The following is a 26,917-nucleotide window of genomic DNA, read 5'->3' on the forward strand; positions in this document are numbered from 1 at the left end:
AGAAGTCACAAGTTAAATACAATTTTAAGGAATAGCTTCTTCATGCTTAAAGTTATCAAACAGGCTGATACCATGGGATGATTATGTGATCAGGTTGCAACAGTACAGGAATTGCTGCTCTCCATGCACAGAGTCCACCTCTGCTGAGCTGTTATCAGGTTCTAATGCAAGGCGGCTTCATTTAAATACATTTTTAGATATAGAACATGAGGTACTGGAAGTTTGACTGTGAGTGTGTGTTATTTTCCAAGACCAGGTCTTAAAATAGAACTAATTGAAAAGGTAATAAAATGCTGAAGCAAGGCACAAACACTAAGCAGCACCATTCCAAGAGACAACTTTGGAGGTGTTCCTGTAGGAAGTGTTGCAGAGAAGGGTGAATATTTTGAAATGGAAGGGCACACTGCAGTCAAGGATACTGCCAAAAGACTCTAGATGTGATAGGTAGAGTGAATCCTGCCTCATCTGTGTTCAAGGCTTAAGAGCAGGAGAAGGATAAATGTACTGGTCTATTCCAAATTGTCAAGGTAAGTTTTCTCATGGTTTACAAGGTTCAATAGTTTTTTCTTACAATGTATCATAACAACACAGTAAAGTAAGTCTACTGCAGTACCAAATATTTAAAAATAAAAGGTTTGTATTTATATTTTACCACCTCAGGACATCCCAAAGCACTTCACAACCAGATTTTGGAGTGCACTTTTGAAGTCGCTGTTGTAATGTCCAATGTACAGCTCTATGTAGTTCATGTACTTTCCAAATGTACAAGAAAACTCATGTTAAACCAAATCATTTCACTTTGCAGCCAGGAAGATATAGCCCAAGAAATGTGGCAAACAATAAAGACCAAGCATGTAGCCACAAAGCTGCTGCAATTGCTTAAGGATACTTCTCATTTGGGCCCTTAGATCACACATATCTCTCATATTGCTTTTTCCAATACATTTTTGGCATTACGAAAAACAGATGGGAAGAAGGTCACTGATACTGCCACCATTGATTACTCATAGGAGAGCACACTGCAGATGCTGAAATTTTGACAATAGCTAGAAAATGGTAGGAAGCGTTTGCAAGCCATCCCCAAACCATGGATAACCATGGATATCATTCATGGAATATCATGTTTTGTCTCCTGATTTATTCACTCATTCACTCCTACACAGCCACATTATAAAGGCCACTTCAAACTCTGTTCCAGAGGGCGTCTTACTGCCAGCATTCCAAAATATATTCTTCTGTTCATCTAGAAAGTGTCAGAATACAACATGCAGTCTTAACCAAGCATTTCTCAGCACTAACTCTTTCAATGGCAATATATCCAGATATTTTCATGCTATGGTGGTTTCAGCAGGGAGCACTTGGGGAAGCACAAAACACAAAGAAAGTACAGGTACACTTGGAAGAATTGCAACATGCTGGCTGAAGGACCAAGGACTGCAGCTGACAAGTGTAGCTATTTGAGAGTGAACAAGAAACCAGTACAATTTGAGACCATCCATTGAGGAATGCAGAACTTGCCTCCATACAGTGATGTATCTCCAAGTAACAAAGTTGTGCAACACCTATGGAAAATGTGACCACTCTGACCATAGCACATTTGCCTGATCTTCCAAGTGCAGCCATAGGTTCCTTACTGAATACTATGAATGAGGATCTACAGACCTTTGATTCCAATTTCAACATATTTAGCAATCAAGTTGTGATGGTCATAACATGTGTCTTCAACAACCCCATAAATCTCACACAGATCTCTGAGGAAGTATCCAGTTTCAGGTGAATTGTGGGACTTGCAAAGATTATGGGGATGTTTCTCATGATGGAGCCATGTCCATCATACCCAGTTGCCCCACTAAAATAACTATAAATATCAGCTAACATATTGACACAGGCAGCCGTTGCATCAGTACCCACAGTGCCTATAGTTGCAGGGTCATCTACTGGTCCAGCACAGGAAGTAATTGGCCAAATTCATTCGTACAAACACTGACACAATAAAAACTTGCTTCCTCTTGTCACAAGGAAACATTTAAAAAGAGCTTACAGTTAGGAAATAGAAAGTATATACCAAATACTTTCATAAGGGAGTAGTGATCAGGAAAACCACTTTGAATATATCTGTATTAGTTGCCTATACAATGATGAAAGGCACTTAACATGCCCCTTTCGAGCTTCACTTCACATCCATATCTGTGTGCTGCACAACAAGAGTTGGAAGCCTGACTGATTATTTAAATAACTCAGATTTCTGTATTTGTTACTGCCATTGAAAATAAGTAAATGATTTTTGCTGAAGATCCAGTACACCAGATGTTGACACAACAGCTACATAATGGACGTCAAGTCATCCATTTTAAAAAAACTTCACACAGAAGCTTTATGCTTAATGAGGTTGCAGCAAACAAGAATTGTGCAGCTGCTCTGATTTCTACAAGGAACATTCCCCAACAGTGTACTGATCCAATGATATGCGAGTGAACATTTTCTATCACTGCAGTGAGATACTAGACTTCTCTGATCTTTTTCTATTATTTTATCCACTGACTCATTCATATAAGACCTCCCCAAGGCTCTTCCGTATCTGCCGCTCAGTTCCTTCTTCAAATCTATCAAATTTTATATAAAGGTTTTGAGACAGTCTTTTTTTCTAATTTAATACTCTAGAATTAACATATATGAACAAAATCACAAAAGAGTAATCTTAAGAAGGTATACAAAATGGAAAAGAAATCTAGTTATTTTCTGCTCCAAGCGGCTGCTGTTTTACAAAAACTTCCAACAACAACAGTAATTAGCTTCTAATTGACCTTAGGGACTACTTAGAGTACATTCCCCAGAGAAAGTGCCTGACACATGGTCTTACAGGGGCAAACCAGGCTAGCAGTTGAACATTATGGTCCCCAGTTTACTCACAGGAGATCAGCTAAGCCAAGGGAAAATCTTACAAATGATGACACTACAACCTAACAAAGATGCTACTAATCTACAATATAAGAATTTATAAATATATGTGTTGTAATAAATTTATGACATCAGGGAATGATTTAGAATCTGGAATCTAGTCTCAAGGTGTAGCTGACAACAAAACTATTCTGTACAATATCATGCATTGTAGATTAAATTCTCATAGTCCACTGCCAGATCAAAACCTAAGTTGTTCTATAGCACCTATCATGTTCCGCTACGCACATCCTGGTTCTTTGCCAGTACTGTTTTCACTCTTAAACTGTAATTATATTGTAGTGATGATCTCAGATTGATACATATGGTATCCATTCGCAGCCAGCACCTCCCTGTTTATACCATCTGACTGCAAATTTGATGCTGTCAGCCAGGGTAATTTTGAAAGACCCAGGATAGATCTCTGTGCATAAGTGTGTCCTGACACATGCGGACCTCTGCTCTTAACCAGAAAATGTTGAATGTATTGAGGCAAAAGGCAGAGTGTTCTCAAACTCAAGTTAGTAAAATTAGTTTGATTTCAGTTTATAATGGATATGGTATGGTAGTGGACCAATAATCCAGAGCTTGTGAGTTCCTATCCCACCATGGTCAGTTGTGGCATTGAATTCAGTAAATTTGGTAAACTATGCCCGTCAACTGAGATTGCAAGCTGCTGGGCTGTTGTAAAAACCTAACTGCATCATTAATGTACTTCAGGGAGGGAAAGTTTCCATTTCTTCCTGGACTGGCCTATCATTCTGCACTACATAGTTGACATTTAATACCCTTGAGGCAACCAAGGATGAGCAATAAATTCAGCTTTACTATCAAAGAGCAGGTTCAATGGAACTGAGCACATTTTTAAATGACCTTGACACGACACTTATGAGATAGCCCCCTCCAGATGATCTCCGATTGCTATCCAGGCACACTAGCACTATTATGCCACTTTGAAGCAGAAGCTGCTTCACAGAGATGCTAAGCATAAATATTACTGAAATTCTTTGAACCTTGAGTCTTTGCACATTGATTTGATAACAATCTAAAAAAGAAAAAGCAGATTATTCCCTTACTCAAAGCTGCAGTCCAAAAATAATAATAGATAGCCGCCAAATTGTTTAAGACACTACTGAGCTACTTTTGAGATTCGTAAGTCTCTCAGACATCACTCTTCCATCTTTGGACCTCGCTGCTGCCACAACCATTGTGCACTATCCATTATATTACATTAACCAGACTCTTTGTGGAGTGAGATAGGTATGACCAACAAGAGATCATGGAGAGAGCACTTCACAGATTTAAATAGCTCAATTTACAAATCTCTTTAATAGTGTCCTAGGTACAATTTTTTAAGCAAGTGGGCCTGTTAGGGAAATGCAACAAGTCTGCAGAGGATGTTTACCACCACTGTCCTCAGCTCTTTAATGGTTGTGGACTGACAATTGTTTTTTCAGTTTTCTATTAATATTTTTAAATTGTTTGGTATTGCCCCAAATGTTTATATGTGTACATATTGAGATCAATGAGGAGCTGTATAAATAGGAATATTCAAAAGACTAAAATGTAATTTAAATAAAACTAAAACTAGTGAGGTGCTCTGTGAATATCATTGATAGTAATTACCTGAAGAAGTTATCCTCCAGTTAATACATAATAATTCGTCTGTAGAACAACAAATTATCTGTTTATTATGTTTGTCCTTGAGTTATATGATAATATTTTGCAACTGATTTTATAAGTCTCGAAGTAAATTGAGACCTACTTTCACTGTTTAAATCTTTCTGACAATGCAGTCTAGGGAATAAAAAAAATCCATATGGTAAACTACGAGGACAAGATTCCATTCTAATCTAGAATTCATAATATTTCATAAGGGAACCTGTTTTCATTGCGATTTAAGTGTTCTCTGATTCCTAAAGAAAATTGCAGTGAATTACAACCTTTTTCTTGTCCAGACAATTAGAATTGTATATATGGTTTCATACTTCATTGACTTTTATCCATCTATCAAACACAAGTCTAATCAGTGTTCAGTATGGAATTACAGATCAAGCCAAGTCTCTCTAATGTCCGCCTACAGTGGGACCATTGGCTTTGCCAATAATAACATAACAATCTATTAAATATAACTGATAATAGCATAAAGACTCCTTCTAATCCTTGCTTGCTGTATATTTGATATAGGGAATAAGTGATAACACCTTTGAGTTATATTTTTTCAGTAGTTAATAAAAATTGAAATTTGACTCAGAGTGAGAGTGTGTGTGTGTATGTGTGTGTGTGTGTGTGTGTGGGTTGAATACTTATTATACTTCAATTTATACTATTATACTAGTGCTTTAGTGGGCTGGTCTGAGGTATCGGCAAAGCGTGATTTGCAACTGCCAGCAACAGAGTTATGCTGCAGGTTGTCAGTCATGTTCTAACAGCTACTAGACAGCACCAGTCTTATACCCGTTTTTCCAAAATATTTCACCGAACCTCTGTTTAAGTTTAGAAAAGGTTGAGGAAGTCTAATTGCTTTGTAAACTTGTCCTGATTGTGTGATTGAGTTATACCCCAGCTGATGTCAAATTCAATATAAGTCAGAGTGGGAAAAAGCCCAAACACTATTCTGGAGTCTGATCAGTATCTGATTCCAGAGTTGGATGACTTTTAGGTCATCTTTTGCACTTTGCAGTGAAGCAAAGTGCCAATATACTTGTATTCTTAATCTAAAAGTCTTCAATATAACTCTAATTCATCATAATCAGACAAAGTGGTATATAAATATTGTATGTTGAATCTAAAATATTTTAATTACTAGGGGACATAGATTTAAGGTGAGAGGAGAAAACTATAGAGGAGATGTGCGAGGCAAGTTTTTTATGCAGAGGGTAGTGAGTGTCTGGAATTCGCTGCCAGAGAAGGTGGTGGAAACAGGTACGATAGTGATGTTTAAGAGGCAGCTTGACAAATACATGAATAGGATGGGAATAGAGCAATACAGACCCCGGAAGTGCAAAATGTTTTAGTTGACGGGCAATATGATCAGTGCAGACTTGAAGGGCCGAAGGGCCAGTTCCTGTGCTGTACTTTTCTTTGGTTCTTTGTTCTAAAATATTTGAAGGAAAAAAGATGCAGGAATCTAGGGGAGGAGAGGGGTGGGAGGGACTCTGGATTGGTCTTGTAAAGTCCACATATATCCCCATCCTCAATAATGGGGGAGCCCAGCATATCAGTGCAAAGGCAAGGCTGAAACGTTTGCAACCATTTTTAGCGAGAAGTATTAAGTGGATCATCCATATTGGCTGCCGTCTGAAGTCCCCAGCATCACAGATGCCAATTTTCAGCTAATTAGATTCACTCCCAGTAATATCAAGAAATGGCTAAAGGCACTGGATACTGCAAAAGCTATGGGCTCACACACCATCCAGGCAATAGTACTGAAGATTTGTTATCCAGATCTACCTGTGCCCCCAACTACGATTTTCCAGTACAGCTACAACACTGCCACCTAACCGACAATGTGGAAAATGCGCAGGTATGCCCTGTCCACAAAAACCAGGAGAATCCAATCCAACCAATTACTGCGCCATATTCTATTCTCAATCGTCAGTGAAGCGATGGAGGGTGTCTTTGACAATGCTATCAAGGGGTACTTACTCAGCAATATCCTGCTCATTGATGCTCAGTTTGGGTTCCAGCTGGGTCACTCGCTCCTGAGCTTATTACAACCTTGGTTCAAACATGGACAAAAGAGCTGAGCTCAAGGGGTGAGGAAGGAATGAGTGTCCTTGACATCCAGGCAGCATTTGAGCAAATATGGCATTAAAGAACCTTAGTGAAACTGAAGTTAATGGGAATCAGGGGGAAAAACTCTCCACTGATTGGAGTCAAAATGACTGCAGAGGAATGTTGGGGGGCAATCATCTCATTCCCAGGATATCCTCAGGGTAGTGTTCTAGGCCTGACTATCTTCAGCTGCCTCACCCTTCTTTCCATCATCAGGTCAGAAGTAGGGGTATATGCTGATAATTGCGCAGTGTGCAGTACTATTTGCGACTCCTCAGATACTGAAACAGTTGGTATCCATATGCAGAAATACCTGGAAAGCACTCAGGCTTGGGCTGATAAGTGACAAATGACATTTGCACCACACAGCTGCCAGGCAATGACCATCTCCAGCAAGAGAGAATCTAACCATCTCCTCTTGACATCCAATGGCATTACTATTGCTGAAACAACAACGCCCCCCCTCCCCCCTCAGTATCAACATCCTGGGGGTTACCATTGACCAGAAACAGAACTGGACCAGGCATATAAATACTGTAGGGAGAATTTTCTCCCTGTCGGGCGGGCTGGGTAGGATTGCATGCGAGCGGACACGTGGCCGATCGCTGCCCGCAATTGGCTGTGTGCTGCCATTTTAAGTGGGCAGGCTAATTAAGGTCGCCCAGTGTGACTTGCAGCCAGAAGTGCTCAGCGCTATCTATGTGGGCGGGGGAGGAGGGAAAGCCGGGGCCTGGGCTCTTTCGCGCATGTGCACGAAAGAGCGCAGAAACCTCCCTGAGGCAGCTCCATGCCTCAGGGAGATTAATTTGTTTGTGAAAAATGTTTTAAAAAGGGAAAAAATTATCAGACATGCCCCCTCATGTGACAGTATCATATGAGCTGGGACATATCTATGAATTTTAATAAAATTTTTAATTAAAATTATAAACCCTTCTTGAAATCTCATCCTGCCCATGGATGAGGTTCCATGAAAAATGTGAAGGTCGCCTGGGCTCTTCGCCTGCCCATCAACATTAAGGTTGGACAGGCAGCCCTGACAAGTACTTCAACCAGTTGATAAATGGCCTTAACAGGCCCTTGACAGTTTGGTGGGTGTGCAGCCGACTCCAGTGCATGCCCACCGATCTGAAGATCGGAATGGTGCGCAGTGACGTCAGGACGCATACCCGATATCACCGCGCGTCATTTCACCCAGGCCCCACACACCGACATGAAGATTCTGCCCTGTGCCTACAGGAGCAGGTCAGAGACTGGGAATTCTGAGGTGAGTAATTCACCTCCTGACCGCCTAAAGCCTGTCCCTAATCTACAAGGGCCAAGTCAAGAGTGTGTTGGAATATTCTCCACTTGCCTGGATGAGTGCAGCTCCCACGACGCTCAAGAAGCTGAACACCATCCAGGACAAAGTAGCCTGCTTGATTGGCATCACATCCACATTCACTCCCTCCACCACCGACGCACAGTAGCAGCAGTGAGCACCACATGCAAGATGCACTGCAGCAACTCATCAAGGCTCCTTCAACAGCACCTACCAAACCCACAATCTCTACCACCTAGAAGGACAAGGACATCAGATATATGGGAACACCACCACCTGGAAGCTTCCCTCCAAGTCGCTCACCATCCTGACTTGGAAATACATTATTGGGTCAAAATCCTGGAAATCCCTTCCCAACAGCACTGCGGGGGTACATACCACATGAACTGCAGTGATTCAAGAACATGGCACACCACCACCTTCTCAAGGGCAATTAGGGATGGGCAACAAATATGGGCCTAGCCGGCGATGCCCACAACCCATTAAAAAAAGCCGGCCTAAACCCCCTTAGCCAAATGGCCTCCTGCATTGCATTATTCTATGATTCTGTTCAGGTTTGAAGGCTATCAGAATAATCAGGCATGAGGAAACGAGTATGTTTTTCCAAGTATACGGTAATATCTCTTCCACATATCCGCCTTGGGTTTGGATATAAATATCACTAAACGGCGTCTTCTAAAAGCAGAATACAGATATGTAAATAGGTTTAGCGTAATTTAAAAAAATGTTTCTGAATACTCTTCGCGATCTGAAATTCGGTGCAGTAAGTCAGTAGCACTCAGTGAAGCAGAGCAAAGAAACCAGGCGACCGACCAAACCCAGGGCTCCAAGTGGACAAACTGTATTCACAAGGCTTGCTCAACACACAAGGGGAGGACTTCCACCCATGTACAGCCGTTACCCTTTAATACTGTTCATGTAAACTCAGTGCATCGGGAGTGTACTGGGCACATAGCCTACCCAACAGTCTTGGATCTTTGCCCTGATGGGGCCCTGCAAGTTGCTGTGAATTCTATCACCTACCCATTTTGTCCATTTTTTTTAACCAAACAGGTTGTCGGAATGCTGCCTTCTGTTTAATGAGATACTATTGGGCTGTAGAAAACAAAATATAGAAATACTGTAAGGTGTGTAACAGTGTTGGATGACTACTGAAGTATTGATAACTTTGGAGACTCCTGTTGAAGTTGATCCCTTTCGATGCTGTTTAATTTTTCAAACTAGATGTTATAATACAGGTATATTCATTCGTGCTGTCGTTTCAAGGATTCTTTTTCCTCATTTCGGGTTAGTTACATGACTATTAACTCAATTCCGGCGTCTAATGCTTTAGGGAATCGAAACATTGACTTTTTCTCTCTGGTAGGGCGATGCGGTTGAATGATTTTTTTGGTTTGTTAGTTCGTTCTAATAGTCGATGTAGCAAGCAAGATGTTTGAAATAAAGCATTAAACAAATGGTTCCCTTTACAATGACTCAATAGTGTGCCAGGATTGGAGGATATTTACACCAGTGTACCGTAACTATACCTAACAACTGCAATATTCTGAGATCAACAAAAATCTCTAACTGCGCAAATAGTCCATACAACTGCTATATTGTTCCAGTCTGTTCGGCTGAATAATAAAAGTGCAACTTTCATTCGATATACAGTACTGTTGAACGGAAAGATTATTTATTGTGAAGGCTGTTATTGTCTTAAACTGATCATTTATCTTTAATATTGTGCCTGGAATCTCTCCTGTTTAGTTAATGGGTTTCTTGAAATAATTATTCAACTTTGGAAGAAAAAAACATGAACAAGCTTCGGTACTGCTAAAATCTACCCACTTGCTAAACCTCGACTCGCTTTGTGTCGTTTCCTTTCTTTCTAATAAATAACACACCCATCTAAATAGTTTAAAATTACTTTGGCTTAGTGCAGGGTCCTTATTGATGAAAACGGCATGAGGAGCGTTCCTGGGAGGATTCAGAGGATTCAATATAAACACATTTCTCATGCGAAAGAATCGGACTGGCGATTTAATTCGTTTCGGACATTAAAGAAATCTTGTCACCTGCAGATTTCACCAAGCCGCTAACAAAAAAAAACAAAACCAACACTAATTTAATAATTATTTTCACCCAATTTCTAGGCAACCCTACAAGATTACAACACTCGAACCATCTGGGTCTAACCATCCTCCTGCAACCCTGCAGCACCTATTAGATCTCTATCCTCGTTTTCGCTGCATTTATCATTTTTAAAACTGGATTTCACTCGGTCTGAAATGAAATGTAAGGAGAGACAGAGAGGAATCGTCGGGGTTAAACGTATCTCCGGATTAGGGAAGTCTACGTTATTCTTACGACAAAGAATTTGTATGATCTTCCAGACCAGGCAGAGGCCTCCAGGTCACCTTTCAAATTTATTCATAGAAACGAGACATGTTCTAATATTTCTACCCGGTATTACCTCATTCATTTTCCAGTTGCGCTAAGCTTAAAAATTTTCAATACCCTGGGTCTCATTACCGGCCGCTAAAATAAAGACAGTACTGTCTGTTTATTGCGAGGATGATCAAAGCCTAATACAGATATTGTAAAGGGTTTCTCGGAAATACTAAACTTAATACATTTTTTTAAAAAATACTCATTTTTAGATAAAGTAGGATGCCTTGGAGATTTCTTCAAACTGTGTTTAGAAAGGGAACCTTTTTTTTTGGCTAAACGGTGAGTGCCCCTCTCTCTTCACCACACAATGCTTCTAATAGCCACGTTCATGTCACATAAAACGTTTCTGCTTCATTTTAACTTTTTTTTTCAAAACGAGAATGAACATTCATCTATTTGCATTATAATATGCTAATTCTATAATTCGGGCAGACTAGCCCGCTGAAGAAAGCAAGAGTGAAAGTATCAGTTGATGATACTGTTGATGGGCCTTTCACCACTTTATTGATGATTGGGATAAGGTTGGGTTATATAGTGTTGAAGGTCTCAGGAAGTGATATAGGTATACTCTGCACTTTTAGAACTTTACTCTAGTTCCATGCTCTACCATGATTCTGGACAGGAATGTTCATGAAAACTTTGAGGCCAGTTAGTTTCCTGATTTTCCATCATCATTATTAAATGGATGTGATAAGGCTAGAAATCTTTGCTCTGATCTGTTTTCTTTTGTGGGGTTACTTGGCTGTGTCTATAGTTTGACATGTTTGTTGTTCAGCATGCAGGTAACCCAATGTACTAGCTTCACTAGGTTCATACATCATCTTATAAAATGCACAGTGCTGAGTATTTTATGTTCTTTCATGGGGTAGTTCACCTGGCTTGAAGCTAATGGAGGAGTTAGGGGTGTGCTGGGCTATAAGGTTACAGATTATGGTGGAATACAATACTGCTGCTTTAATGGCCCAAGGCTCCAAATGGATGCTCAGCCTTGTGCTGCTAGATCTGCTTTTAGGCTATCCCATATTACATCGCAATTTCAACTGTATCTCTTCAAACGTACTTCATCCAAATGACATAACTAGGACTTTTAAAATGTTACTATGAAGTTATAACACCCACCTTGGTTTTATATCTCAATATACTGTGTGAAGGAAGCTGTGTTACTGGGTTGTATGTTCACTCAACCCATGTCAATGCTGACCTTGGGCTTTGTGGGCAAGTTCAAAAACTGAATTCAATAAATCTGATAAATTTGTTTGCTAACCTCTCCCCAAAAAATACAATAGAAACTGTTGAGTGCTATAAAAACCCATGGGTTCACTAATGTCCTTGTCAAGGGAACCTGTCACCCCAGACCTACATCGGACTCCAGTCCCATACTTTATTGTTGACTTGTAATGATCTCTGAGCAGCCAAGAATGGACAATAAATATTGCCTTATGAATGTTGTCCACATCAAAAATAATATTTTTTAAAATTGCAACGGATAAGTAGATGTGCACAGATATAAATGACTTTACAGGGTTACAGATGCCAAACCAGCATGGATGGGTCCTATGACTACAGCTACACTGCTGCTAATGTAGTAAAAAGTCCCAGAGTGCTTCACAAGAGCTAGTTCAAAGAAACTTTGCCACAAACCACATAATGAGATATTAGTACAAGTAGTGGGGTAAGTTTTAAGGTGCGTTTTAAAGGAGGAGAGAACGGTAGAAAGGTCTGGGATTGTTGGGTGGGGGACGAGGAGAAATCCCAGAACTTAGGTTCTTAACAGCTGAAGGCATGGCTGACAATGGAGCGATTAAAATTGGAGACATGCAGGAGGCCAGAATTGGAAGAGCACAGAGGTCTTAGAAGGTTGAAAGGGTGGAAGAGGTTACAGGGATAGGGAGGGATAAGGCCATGATGGTTTTTGAAAATAAGGATGAGAGTCTTAAAATTGATGTGTTGCTGAAGGTGATGGGTGAATAGGACTTGGTGCAAGTTAAGAGAATTTTAGATGAGCTTAAGTTTATGGAATGTGCCAGGTGGGAGGTCAGCCAGAAGAGCATTGGAATAGTCAAGTCTAAATGTAACAAAGGCACGAATAAACTGAGGCAAAGGCAGAGGTGGGTCTGTTATGGATGTGGAAATGGGCAAGCATGGAGAGAATATGGGCCCTGAAGCTCAGCTGTGGACAAATAGGACTCCAAAGTTGCAAAAAGTCTGGTTGAACTTCAGACAGTAGTCAGGAAGAGGGATGGAGTTGATGGCTCGGAAACAGAGTTTATGCTGGAGTCTGGGACAATATTTTACTGAGGACATTTCTGCTCATCCAATACTGGATGTTCACTAAGCAGCATGACAAATCAGCACCAATGGAGGATTCAATAGAGGTGATGTGGGATAGAGCCAGGTATCACCAGCGTACATGTGGAACACTATGCTGTGTTTCCAAATGACAACACGTAGACAAAAAAAAACAAAGATAGATCCTTGCGGGATCTTGGAGATAATGGTGCAAAAGTGAAGTAAAGTTGATTGCAGCTGATTCTCTGAATACGACTGGATAGATAGGAATGGAATCAAACAAGACAGTACCACTCAGCTGGACAATGGAGAAAACATGTTGGTGGTGCAGTTAACTGTGTCAAAGGCTGTAGATGGGTCAAGGAGTATGCAAAAGGATTGTTTAACACGAACATAATCTCATAGGATGTCATGTATCATTATATGAAAGAAAACTGTATTATAATGTAAACATAACTATCTAGCCTGCATGTGGATAATCTGCAAACACTGTGCATAGTGATGAGAGACATAAAAGGATTGGAAATTAAAAATGGTCATCAGATGTAGACCACTACTGGGAAGGATTGGACCAAGGACTTTTTATATAAGAAAGAACAATGCACATGAACAGATGCAGTTGTTAGGAGTGATTTTAATTTAACAGGGATAGTTTGGGAAATCTATGAAAGGTACAATAGGGTTGAAATCAAAATCCTTGGTACAATATTGGATAGTCACATGGAACAGTTGGTTGAGAAAGTCACAAAGTTTGGACTGACTCTTGAACTAAATCCAAGAGCTGGGAACAAAGTCAGGTCAGCAAACACTTTGAGAACATTGATTACAGCAAGGTGAATTTTAAAGTTAAGAAAAGAAAATAGGTGCAATAGAAATACTCTTCTGTTGGATTTGATGACTGATCTCTACTGATAACAATTTGACAGTTAGTAAATTAGGCAGATTCTGAGGGGCTGAGAAAGGAATTAAGGGCACTGTTAGAATGAAAATGAATTAGATCATTGTTTAGTAAAATAGAGATAGGATGTGTATTATTAGGTAACTGAGGGTAAAGATCAATTTAAGCAATAACAGAACTAATGTAGCAAATACCGATAAAAACAGAGAATGATGGTGAATTCCTGTCATGGTTCCCAACTTGCAGTAACTTTGGTGGAAGAGCTGAAAAAATGTCATAGAAATGGCATAAACAGTTCTTGCCAAGTTTTTCCCTCCCAGCATTTCCATAATCTTAGTTGGTTCTTCTTCATAATAGAAAACAATATATTGTTTACAAATACTATGTGAACCTAAGTTATACATTTTAGTTTTACAGAGCAATTCTTTTTCTTATCAGTTGCAGAAGCAGATAGTCCTCATTAACTCCCTTTGAAAGCTCCAGACAATCTTTCTTCAGAGACTCTAGGCAGAATAATCCATTTCAAAAAGACAAGCTAATAAATAACTTCTGGTTAAAACTTAACAGAATTTAACTAATGGTTCAAAAATGTCCTTCAACAAACCACTAAGAATGCTTTCTGAGTTAAGTGACTTGGCCCCTCTCCTGGACACCTTCCTTTCGATAAAGAAAACAAAGAACTACAATAAATGTATCAAAAATGAACTGGAGTACTCTTCTGTGAGTGAAGCTGGTTTTTAACTCATTACACACTGCCAGAATTAAAAAAGCTTATACCAAGCTAAGTTATAGATGCATAATTTTTACAAAAAATATGAATGTTTTTTGTCAAGGGTAAGTCAGGAAGCTAAAGGCTCATGAAACTAACATTCATTGTGGGTGAAGTGTTAGAAGGCATCCTGAAAGAGAGGATAGCTAAATACATAGATGGTGATGACATGGTAAGTGAGTGTGAGCATCGATTTATGTGATGGGAGGTCTGCCAAAATTTAATGGAGTTCTCAGAGAAAATGGCAACAGAAATTCTGTTTTATGTTCAGATTTCATGAAAACCTTTGATACTTTGTATGATACAAATGTTTTCTTTCATTTGTTCATGTGATGTGGGCTCTGCTGGCAAGACCACTGCTATACAGCTGATGGCTTGCTAGGCTGTTTCAGAGACCAACTAAAAATCAAACACGTTGCTGACAGTCTGGCATCATGTATGGGCCATACTTCCTTTAAGGGCATCAGGGAACCAGATGGGTTTTTACAACAGCTTGATAGTTTCATGGTCACCATAACTGCTATTACCTCTTTATTCCAAATTTTATTTAATCAGCTGAATTTATATTCCACAGCTGTCCATTCATCATGGACAAATGCTGGATAATGATTATAGGGAAGGGAATTAAACAATAAACTAAATGATTCACCACAAGTAGGATAGCATGGAATAGGAAAAATGCTCGTGAGCTGGATAGGAATTTGGCAAAGTTAGATAAAACAAACTAGGGTGAGGGAAGGTGGTGTTGTTCTGAATAGAGGTGTGCCAATATGGCAAGGGATCACTGGCAGGATGCCCCTAAGTGCTGAAGTGACTGATGTATTCAGTGCATATATATGATTTGCATTTAGGAATTTGCAAAGGCATTTGAGTGATGGTGGGCATTCAAACAATACAGAATAAGTAGACTAAATTCAAAAGGTCTGATTAGTTTGAAAAGTTGAGATGATGAGCGGAAAATGCCATTCATCATGGACAAATGCACAATAATAATTCCAGGGACAGGAATTAAATAATAACTGAATTGAATTAGGCTACAGGATGCAGCACAGGGATTTGCCTGGGAGTATTGATGGAAATGAAATGAAACCTGCAGCACAGTGCGTGGAAGTGGTGGAGAAGATTATCCAAATCTTGAGATACATAGAAGAGGGATAAAGCACAGAGCCCAGAGTTGACAATAAGCCTGCAAAAGGAACCTTATGTAAGCCATGGCTTATTTGGCACAGCCTTGAGTTGGAGAGCTGTGGGTTCAATTCCCACGTCAGAGCAGAAAATCAAAGCTGACACTCCTGTGCAATGCTAAGGGAATGCTGCGTTGTTGAAGGCATTAAACTCAGGCCCTGTCTGCCCTCTCGGGCAGATGTAAAAGATCTAATGACATGGTTTGAAGCAGACACCCTCTCCATCTCCCCCAATCACCCAGTGTCCTAGTTAATGTTATTCCCACAACCAACATCTAATAACAGATTATCTGGTCTTATTGCTGCTTGGCGTTCATGAATTGCAACAGTGATTCTACTTTAAGACTAAGTCATTGGCTGTAAAGCATTTTGGGACATCCTAATGCGATGACAGGCACTAAATGTAATCTCTTTCTTTTGATACACTAGATAATTCTGGTCACTACTACAGCAAGGATATCTGAGCATTGGAGATCGTGGAGAAAAGGGATACAAAACTCACACTTACCTTAAAGCATATGAGATATGCAAATCCTGAATTGCATACAATGGAGAAAAGTGTTCAAGTGTTAAAAATTCAAAGGCTGTGTATAGATTGGATTTGATATTATGTTCATGTTTTCCACTCTAGAACAAATCACGTGTTCCTGCTTAGAAAAGGGAAGGTGCACAATTTAAATGCAACCACACAGACGGTGGTGAATATGTCTAACAAATTGCTCAGGGAGCCCATGAGACAGATTTTATAGAAAGGTTTAAGGAAGAATCAGATAGATTATAGAAGATCTGGGAAATCGATAGTTGTTGGGTTTTTTTGGATTTGTTGGACGGCCATTTCTTAAAGTATTGTACTTAAAGTACACCACTGCCTCTTGTAAAATATTGCAACAAAGTATAACAATGCATCTGCCAAAATATTACACTAAAATGACAACAAAACCTTTGTTTAAGTACTTTTATCAAGCAACACTTCTTTTCCTAGAACATTGCACTGAAATGACAACATTTCCATCATTCGAGCATCATACAGAATTTACAACACTTCAAAAATATTACACCAAAACTATGATACCAGCATTTCTATTATTTTGTGCAATACTAAATACAAAACTGCCAGTTCCAAAGTATTGATAATTCATGCAATTACAGCATTTCTGTTTCTTAGATGCTACACTAAAATAGCAACACTGTGTCTTCTTGACTGTTAAAATGAAATTTCAATACGGCAACATTTAAAATCTCTAATATAGTAAATTCAGTACATGGACATACATTTGGTTAAAAGTTCCTAGTTACTCCTATTGGTGATTCTGCAATGTGCCTTTTTGATGTTAAAGTACCTGCACAACACAATAGCTGCTATCTTATAGTAAGGATTTACATCACATTTGATTGTGCAATTAGGTCCACACAAATTGATCAAAAGGCTTTCTAATATTTTTGGTGATTTCTTTTCTCAGTAACTGAAATTCCTAATGTCCTAAGTAAGGTTTAAATACAAATATGAAGATTTTTTAAAAACTAAATATAAAATTGGTAATATTAGCTTTTATATTTTCTCTTGTGTCTTTTAATGCCTGCAGCAAAACTTTTATTTGAAGGCGACACTCTTACCAAAGCCTGTGTTTTGACACAATAGTTTTGCCTATAGCTATGATTCTCTAAGCTGAATTTGGACTCTGCAATCTGAACATGTGTGTAAAATTTCTTAGGGAGCATAAGCATCAGTCAATGGAACATTTTTCTTCGGATTCTATCCACTCAGTAGGTTCAAATAATAATTTCAAAAAGTAGGAAGACAATTTTCAAAAGCTTTATTGGGATAAAATTGATACTTTTTTTAAAAAAAAAGAGAAGCTGTCTGTGTGTGTTGGGGGCAGTGATAAAGTGTGAGAGGGAAAATACTGATTGCACAATATTGTAGTTTAGTTTTGTGCTTTCCATAAACTTCAGAAAGTGTATTAAGCTGAGGCATAAATGGAGAGAGAGAGAAGTTCTGGTTCCTAAAATTCCATGAGATTCAATCCCAGTAATTGCATGACTGTTGTTCTTCTCTTTCCTGGAACCAACCTTCTCCATACAGACTTTTCTAAAATGTTGCACTGATATTAGAACACCATCACGGCTTAAATATTGCACTGATGTTGCAACACTGAATCTTCAAAAATTCTTCACCACAATTAAGATACTACCAGTTCTAAAATATTAAACTTAACTTCCAACACTCTGTCTTTTAACAAACCACAGTGAAACTTAACCTCTTGTAAAACACTTTTACTGAATCACAGCAGATCCATTCCAGTTAAATTACTATAATATATTTTCTAGATTATCACACTGGAGGTACATTACAGTCACTTTTAAAATATTGCAGTGAAATTAAAACATTACCTACTCCAACACATTACACTTAAATTACAACTGTTCCTCTTCTAACTTGTCATTATATTTACAGTACTGTTCCATTGAAAATATTTAACATACATTATAACATTGTCACTTTCAAAATATTACACTGAGATTACAAAAGTGTTTCATCCAAACTATTGAATTCAGATTACAAAGCTGCTTGTTCCGTGACATTACATTGCAATTACCACACTGCCTTTTCAAATGTATTAAATTACAACGACATCACGGCTGCTTCTAATTTTGCACTTACACCTCTCTGATGATATAGTGAAACTACAAAACTTTAAAAACATTGCAACCAAAATACAACACTCTTCCAATATATTAAATATATATTTCTAGTATATTGTTTAAAAATTACAAACCTGCATCGTGTAAAAAACTTCACCCAAATTACAACATTCATCCATTCATAGGACACTGAAATTACACCACTGCCGCGTCAAAATTATTGCACTGAAATACTTCTGAAGTATTACTGCCAAATTATAGGACTTCAATCTCTAAAATATTACACTGAAATCACAGTATATCTGCTAAAATACCATTCTAAGTACATAATAATAACTTTAAATATTACACTGAAACTACATCTTTTCCGCAGCTGAAACGCAGCAGCCAAATTAAAACAATGCCTTTTCTGCAGAACTACACTGAAAGGACAACACGGTCTTTTTCTGTCACATTCAAATAACAACACTCCGTCTTCTGAAGTGCTCCATTCAGTTGTGCTGAAATAGTGTTGCCTCTTCTAAAATATCGCATTGAATTCGCAGTTCTGTTTTTACACAGAAAGTATTATCCAGAAAATACGCCAACCCTTCTACTAAAGAACCATTCTGAAATGGCCAACTTGCTTTTCTAAAAATATTGCACTGCAATTCCAGAATGTTTTCTTCACAAATATTCTGTCAGAGCTTATAACAGTTTTTTCTCGTCCGAACTACAAGACCCGAATTTTTTTTAAAGAACATGGCATTGGCTGTTCTAAGGTATTAAACAAAGATGCGATCCAAATACTAGCAGATTGAACGCATTATAAAGCTTATGTCTACATTGCTTCCATATAGAAATATTACATAGAAATTCTGTGCTTGTTAAAGTATTAAAAAAACAAATTCTGCTTTTGAATCATTAAATTTAAATTGCAGCAGGGCTGAAGCATTAACCGAAATTATCCTTTATGTAATTAGGGGTGGGGAACAGGGCATCCAAAAATCATTAAACTTAAGTTTTGCAATTGCCTGAACTCACGCGTCGAATCAAAATTCCAATTTTCTGTCTACTGAAGTATTAAACAGCATCCGACGCCGTCCCTTCTAGAATTAAAGGCAAAACACAGAATGCATCTTCAAAGTATTCCACGCGCTGCAACGACTCGCCTTTCAGTACACTTGGCGGAGTGCAGAATGCACCTTCCAAAAGATTACCGCCGCCCAACACAGCCCCTTCTAGAACAATCGGCAGAATGCCGAACACTATCTGTTCTAAAGTAAATTTTAAATAACCTCCGCAGGCTTTTCGAATGTTTCTACCCCTGTGCTTTTATCTTTTTTTTTATTTATTTGCCCGTGCTAAAGAAGCTGCGAGATGTCAGCTTCCCTTGTACAAGCTTCCCTGATGTAACTAATAAATCATTCGCCCAGCTCCAGATCAGCTGTTGGCTTCTTCAGAACTAATGCGGATGTCCTGAAAGAGAAACGCAGCCTAGCAAAGGACTCAGTTGCTGTGCAAGTGGGACAGAGCCCGGTCATTTACAGAACTCGGGCAATGTTGTTTCAGCATCATTCGGAATGGAAACAGTGAGCAACGACGCCAGATCTTTTTTTTTAATCCTGTTTTTTAACCTTATGCTTTGTGCAAAACTTCAAAAACTGTATCTGGATTAAACAGACAAAACAAACGGTCCATAAGTAGAAACTAATGAATAAATGATTTCAAATACAGGAAACTGATGGGCGATAAATAAGAGAGGTTCGCTCGTGTGCACATCTGCGTTTCTTTCGCAGAGTCTGTTCCAGGACTGGCAAATAACCTTTCTGGAATCACGTTTGGAAAACGGACCGAAATCATTTGATCCAACCACAATTTCCTATTTGCAGTTATGGGGAGCGTGGGGTAAATGTGGTGGGGTGAATAATAGAGAGAATCTGAATAATATACACCATTGCAGTTTAAAAACGAACCCTTTCTGATTTCACTTTCCAGGCTGGAACTGAAAGGATTTGAGCTTCTCTCCTGATAATCAATGCCGCAACATTGAAATATAAACTCTCAACAGGGACTCGAGCTAAAAAAAGCTAACATTCCCCCACCCGCTAATTGCAGATGACGGCCTTTTTTCCCCATTTACTGGAATACTCTGCAATGGGACCTCTATTTTGGGGCTGCAGTGGGATTTAGTTTTAATTTAAAAAAAACACAAGCGATTGTCAAAACGCACAGATTGAATTCCCCTCAATAAAGGATGAACCAGAGAATATTAACATGGCTTTGAAAGAAAGCCCGGTTCATATTGAAGTTAACACGAAGTGCTGACCAAATGCGCCGAGTGCGTGTTGGAGATTCCTCAACCACCAGGTGAAAGGGGTAAGAACCCAGCCGGTTGGTGCTGGGGAGACGAACTCAGCTCTATTTGTCTTCCTTCCACAATAGAGGAGTGTTGTGCGAGGTTTGATTTGTTTCCATACTATATCTCGAATATATGAAAATACTAGCGCCTGTTTTTTTCATTCCCCTGCAATGAGCAGCCCAGAGGAAACGTCCAAGTGTCCACCGCAAACGCAAACAAGAGCCGACTGAAGCAGCCGCTCCTATAGGCACCTGTCACTTAAATAATCCATTGGCATTATGTTCATCCTGCACATTACAAACTACCTGGAAACACGCGTTCCCTCTACACTACAGCTTCCCATTTTCTCCCTTATCCAAGGAGAAGGACCGAGAGTTACACATGAGCTGACAGAACCATTACTGTTTTGAACGGGCCTGCGTATCACCAAGTATAATTGTAAAAATAAACCCTTTTTCCAATTCGTATTCAAATCCAATTTAAAAAGTGGGCACCGGGAATGAGTGAAAGAGCTGCAGTGGCATTTTATGTGCACGCCCGCCGCACTAACTCTTCTTCCTCTTACCAACACGATTGGAGCCACGCGACTTTTTTTTTATCGAAGCCCTACATCTTCTAATGTCAGCCCGTTTCTAACTCTCGCGTTTAAGGCAAGACAAGCAAATCTTATTTTGGGGAATTGTGAAGTGCTTCTCGCACTGAAAAGTTAAACGGGAGCCGGTGTTGAATGAAAGGTGTGTGGAGTGGGCGACTAAACTCAGGGCACAGGCAGACCTTGAACAGTCTCACAATTACATTAAGCAGATTGTCAGGGCTTGTGTGAACTTTAAATTCCCCTAAATTGAAATGAGTTACACCAAGACTATTTTATCATCCTTTACAGCTATTGAAGACTACAAAGATAGCTTAATGATACAGCATAAACTAGAAATCAGTTTTCCAGGGTGTAGGCTAAACACAACAAATAGAATCAAATGAAATTGGTAACTTCTCAAAAATAAATGTCACGTTTTAAACGTGTTGGAGTTAGTGAGCAACTATCACTGCGGATTGCGAAGTGGAAGTTTTTTGGCAGTGTGGCACTATCACGTAACAGAACAAAATCTGTCACCAGGATTAGGAATAAATTGCGCGATAATTGTGATGTAAACAGCGCCCTGCTATTTATTTTGATTATTCTGTTTAAATATCACTCTGAGCTGTTACAATGTTTGTGCCGATGACTCAGGACCGGGCAGTGAAGGAATACTTGGGTTCATCCACACGGACCAAAAGCAACAGAGGACATATCAGTCAGCCAGCCCTGGGTGACTCGCTGAACAATCTGTCAAACAGCGGGGCATGTGCTCATGGTGCTGGGCAGAAAGGCGCAACTTCACTCATATTAAAGTCAGACATAGGGGAAAGTGAGCAACCTCTTATTGCGAGTTTAAGATCTTAACTTTCTCATTAAAAAAAACTTAACGCGACCCAATAAAACGGCAAACAAACTTCACGGGCCGATTAGTGGGCCAGTGTTACCGGGCAGAGAGACTCCGCTAAACGGCACTCATGCCGCTTATTAAAAAAAGCAAAAGGCGGGCAACACGTGCACTGCGGACCAGCGAATGAGTTGAGTTTGCTTTTGAAGCGATAAAATAATAAGTAAAAAATTGTTTTTTGTTGATTGGGGCACACGCGGGATTTGATCCTTCTACCAGGAATTAGCATGCGATCCTTAAAACGGGAGAGGGGAAGTTTGCAAAAGGGTTCCGGAAAAGTAAATCGAAGAGGGGGTTTTTTTAAACAAAGGGAAACAAAAAGGAAAGATGATTTTCTCAAGAAATGATCGACCGCCAGTCTTCCTTTTTTTCACCTCTACCGCCTGCAAAGTGAAGTTGCAGTCAGGAAGATGTGCTGGACAAAACCGGGTGTGCTTTTTTAGACTAACCGGAGTTGACCTCCATGCACTGGCTTGAATCCACGTTGTCTGCAAGCTCCGACTCCGGGCTTATACTGTCCACACTCAGTTCCATGGTCTTCTCGCCCCATTCCTGGATTTTCCTCTTTTTATTTGTCCCGATCAGTGATTCTACGGAGAATGCGTGAGCCCTTGAACTGAGGGCAGCTGCAGACCTCCTCCTCTCACTCATCGCCCGCACAAGGATCGTCCAAGAATGAGCGAATACCAAACCTTCCTTCAAACACACCAATGTGAGAAGTTGCAAGCCGGCAGCGTAAACAGCAGCAGATTCCAAATTTTAGAAACAGAATCAAAATAACGGCTGCAAGCTCAGGACTTCATGCAGGCAAGAACTACAGCAGTCCAGAGCTGATCACATCTCTCACAGTCCCAGTTAGCATGTTGCTGACTGAGTGAGAGCAGTAATTGAACTTAGTCCACTTTCTGCCTCTACTCTGTCATCTCCCCCCCTGGCTGATTGATGCAAACTTCTGCTGCATTTTACTGCAGGGGAGAGGTTTCAATGCCTGTCAAACTCTCTCGTCCAATAGATACACAGCCAGCAGCCAGTTATCCAATGACGCGCCAGCAGAATCCCAACCGCAAATTTGGACACTTCGTCCCCACCAGACACCTTGATGTTCGCAGCCACTGAGAAAGTGCTCAGCTTTAACCGTTTGGGGACCGTAAGGCGCCCCTTCTACCACGTTTGTGGCCAACTGCTTTAGAAACGCTGCTATTTTCCTCCCACATGCTCAGTGTACTGTTTTAAAATGGATAAGAGGTATTTAGGATTAACCATTTGGCGGCTGCTGAACCCGTTATGTTGGGTGCTGTAAATTCTATTACCAACAAAATTAGAGCGCGTTTTCTTAAATTTCCTCGTGTAGCTCTGACCCCGGTGCCTCGTGATAATGAATACCTTAGGAGCGATTTCATGCCAGCGCAACAGTTGAAGAAACACGAATTTTCTGCAGATTCGATCATTCTCTTCCAGCTACTAAGTGGTTAACTTCCAACTCTGGTTCACTTTCCCTCGCCGTATTGCGATGGAACAGGAGAGCGAACTAGAGACAACCACTGCAAAATACTGTTTCAGAAATAAAGCAGGAACGCTTTAAAGTTCCAGAAGTATTGAAGCACTACTCTAGCTTCAGATTCCTGTATTATATATATATCAAACAACATTAAATATTAATCTTAGCAGATTAACAGAGCGTGAAACAATCACATCGATATGTGCCACTCTTTCATGGCTCCCTTGAGCATTGCACCCTGTTGGAAATTTGCAATTTAGATTTTCTTCAGGGAAACTATTGTTGGATGCTGTGTGTCGTGGTTATTTTACTATTCAGCATTATGAATGTATATCGCATTAATGAAATTAAATTTGCTTTTGGGACACGGGGTGGGTGTTTAAATATATATCAATGTGAGTCTAGCGGGATTTAAAACCCGTGCGTTTAGCACCATGCTGCTGGCTCCACGCGCTAACGAGAATGAATTTGAAACAAATATTCTGATTCAAAAATCTGTAAACAGCAACAAAAAGAAAACCGTTTCAAACTAATCCTCGCTAGGGATGCTTTGCAAGGTGTACAAATCAGCTCACAAATCGCTGGCTGATCTTGACACCGAGAAAAAAAGCGAAATGAAATGAGAAAGGCTGGAAATACGCGCCAGCTCCATCAGAATCCGTACATTGCCAGGTTAACGGTTCGGGTGTAAACCTTTATTTATTACCCTTCCCACCCTGCGCACACGCACTCACACACACATATATACACACACTGTGTATTTACTGAATTTTCTGTTTGTTTTCAAACTTGCATTTTTTTTGAAGACCTGCTCCTGAGAGTGAAGCGTAATATGGCCTCTTGCCTTTTGTAATATTATTGATGTCTTCATAAATTAATCAATAAATCATATTCACTTCTGCTGTTATTTAATTAGACCACTTTAATTCGGAAATAATCCTGAATAAGCTCATAAACCAAGTTCTTCATCATTCAAAACAGCAATTTAAATCAAGACTAGAGGGGAACTAATAAATACCGATAGCGAATATCGTATGTAACATCAGTATGTGTAACAGACGTATGCATATGTTGCATATATGTACATATCGTGTAATAATAAACCATTGAATAAAGCCCAACAGAAAATATTAGTATGCAACAGGGACAATTTATTTCAGCTCTGTCCGTTACCTTTTTGTAAATTACAATTAATGTTTAGCACGTTTCGAATTCCACTTAATAAATATTTGTCTAACCCATAATCTTATTCTACTCTTCACCAGCAGGTTAGATTGTTCCATTAATGTTTTACTGGTCTCTCATCAAACACCTTACCAGGGCTCTTCCCTCCCCACTCCGCCGGAAAACGTTGGTGTCACTCTGTTAAAAATCTTACCGGGCAGTAAAGATAAAGAAAAAGACAAAGTCCAGAAGCAACGGAAGGGAATTAAAATCCTCAGGATAGGGAGGATGCATATATAAATATATAAAGTGCCCCGAAATCTACTTCCAATACCACTAACTTTCATACTTCAATATACTGCATTTCAACCGACGTTACGCTTTGCCAAATGGCCTACAAACGTGAAAATATTTGTTTATTTTTTCATTTTTTTTTGTTTTAAAATTGAGTTCAAGGGCTAAGAGAGCCAACTATGCTTGAATTTCTTGCAATTGAAGAGCTGCATCGATAGCCAGAAGAGTTCATAAACATGCTGTTTTGCCTCTCTTTCTTTGAGTGTGTCTTTAGAATAATTGTACAGACCAGGAGACTAAACAATTCCAAAAATGATCCTTTCTCACGCACGCACCAGCGCGCGCGCGCGCGCGCGCGCACACACACACACACACACAAACACAGGCGCGCCTAAAAATGAGAATTAATTCCTGAGTCTAATTCAGGAATTAGAATTCTGATAAAGTTCACAAGCTCTGCGAAATTTCGTATGAAATGCATCTATAAGAGACAAACATATCTGACAGTATTCACATGGGCAAGTAATCCGAACAGAAATACAGCACAGCCCAAGGATCTGAAGGTGTGAGATTAGTTATTGTAAAAACACAGCAGCCGTGATTACAGTGGTCTGCGCCAGGGTTGTGTTATGTCTGATGTTATGGTTACATGAGTGCGTTAGTGCCTAGATCTGAAAATTCTTTTCATTAAATCATTGGAAATGTTTCAGATAGTTTTACAATTCAGCGCTTCACATTCCGAGGCTGAGGGAATGTATAAGTGTTTATATCTAATATATAGACATGCTGTATAAAACTGGATTCTATATGTGCGGCTCGATATGTGCACACTATAAGCAGCGATAGATGTATTCTTAATGTATTGCTCTATTAATACATGCATATTAATGCGTATGTAGTTAACTATCCTTTTATTGTTGTATAGTTGTAATAAGAATTAGCTCTATTTTCGTTGTTAGCCGTTATCAGAGAGAAAATCACCCATAAGCATGTCTAAAGAATTCCAGAATCTTATCACAAAGAGCAGAATTTGGATAAAGTTTGGTGGCGGGTGAGATCCGATATCTGTCTGTCCCTAAGACATGTAATTTTATTTTACAGGTTGGTGGTTACTCGCTTTCGGTGCTATGACATTACGATCTTTAATACAGAAGTTTTATAGGACGTTTTATTTTCACTGACGTCAAGTCAATACCAGTTCTCTTCGTGTCTAAACACTACAGAGTAGATAATGGTCCGGAAATTATGGGGTAGTGAAAATAGTGAAAATGCCACAGAATTCAAGAACGATGAAATTGTCGGCAGGGTTCATAATGACCTGACAGTCGTTGGGTAATTCTCGTTCCCACGGTCTCCTGACTTTGTTTAATTTCAAAAATATTGCGATTGTCGTCATCTTAAAATATACATTTAAAATACAAGTGGAGACGTTTTCTGTGATGGTGGCGTCACATCTGACGATGCCAGTTATTAATGATCTAGCATGCATCTAGGTCCCTCGCTTTCACCAGACAGAGCTACAGGAAATTCATATTCACAGGTGTGCCATTGACATGGTGTGGCACTGGGCACAAGGGCGATTACCGAGCGTAGTGTTGGGCCCCGGGCAAAGTTGAATCAAAAGTGCCATCGCTGAAGGTATGATACAGGGGCTCTGCCGTGCCCACAGCATCATGTCAGCTTTCAACCAGCTCTGCCTGGTACTCAATGCTTTGGTGAAATATTTTATCACATTCTACTTGTATCTATAAAGAAAGATAAAGAAAGAATCTACGTCTGTGTAATGCCTAGGGACGTCCCAAAGACCTTCACCAGCACTTTTTGTAGTCACTGCTACATTGTAAACGGCTCCGTTAATTTGGGCACAGAAGGGCTCATCCAAACAGTGCAC

The 26,917-nt window shown here is 39.6% G+C and overlaps 1 protein-coding gene across 1 annotated transcript in view; it reads right to left on the minus strand.

Moving 5' to 3' along the window:
- Positions 1-22,732, minus strand: part of tbx15 (T-box transcription factor 15) — a 90,400-nt gene extending 67,668 nt beyond the window's left edge. Inside the window, exon 1 of the mRNA XM_041211509.1 lies at positions 22,520-22,732. Coding sequence (XP_041067443.1) covers positions 22,520-22,721 — 202 coding nt within the window. The 5' untranslated portion in view covers positions 22,722-22,732. The remainder of the gene's footprint in view (positions 1-22,519) is intronic.
- Between the last annotated feature and the right edge of the window lie 4,185 nt (positions 22,733-26,917).

The sequence above is a fragment of the Carcharodon carcharias genome, chromosome 18 (assembly GCF_017639515.1).
Source record: "Carcharodon carcharias isolate sCarCar2 chromosome 18, sCarCar2.pri, whole genome shotgun sequence".
In the NCBI taxonomy this organism is placed as follows: Eukaryota; Metazoa; Chordata; class Chondrichthyes; order Lamniformes; family Lamnidae; genus Carcharodon; species Carcharodon carcharias.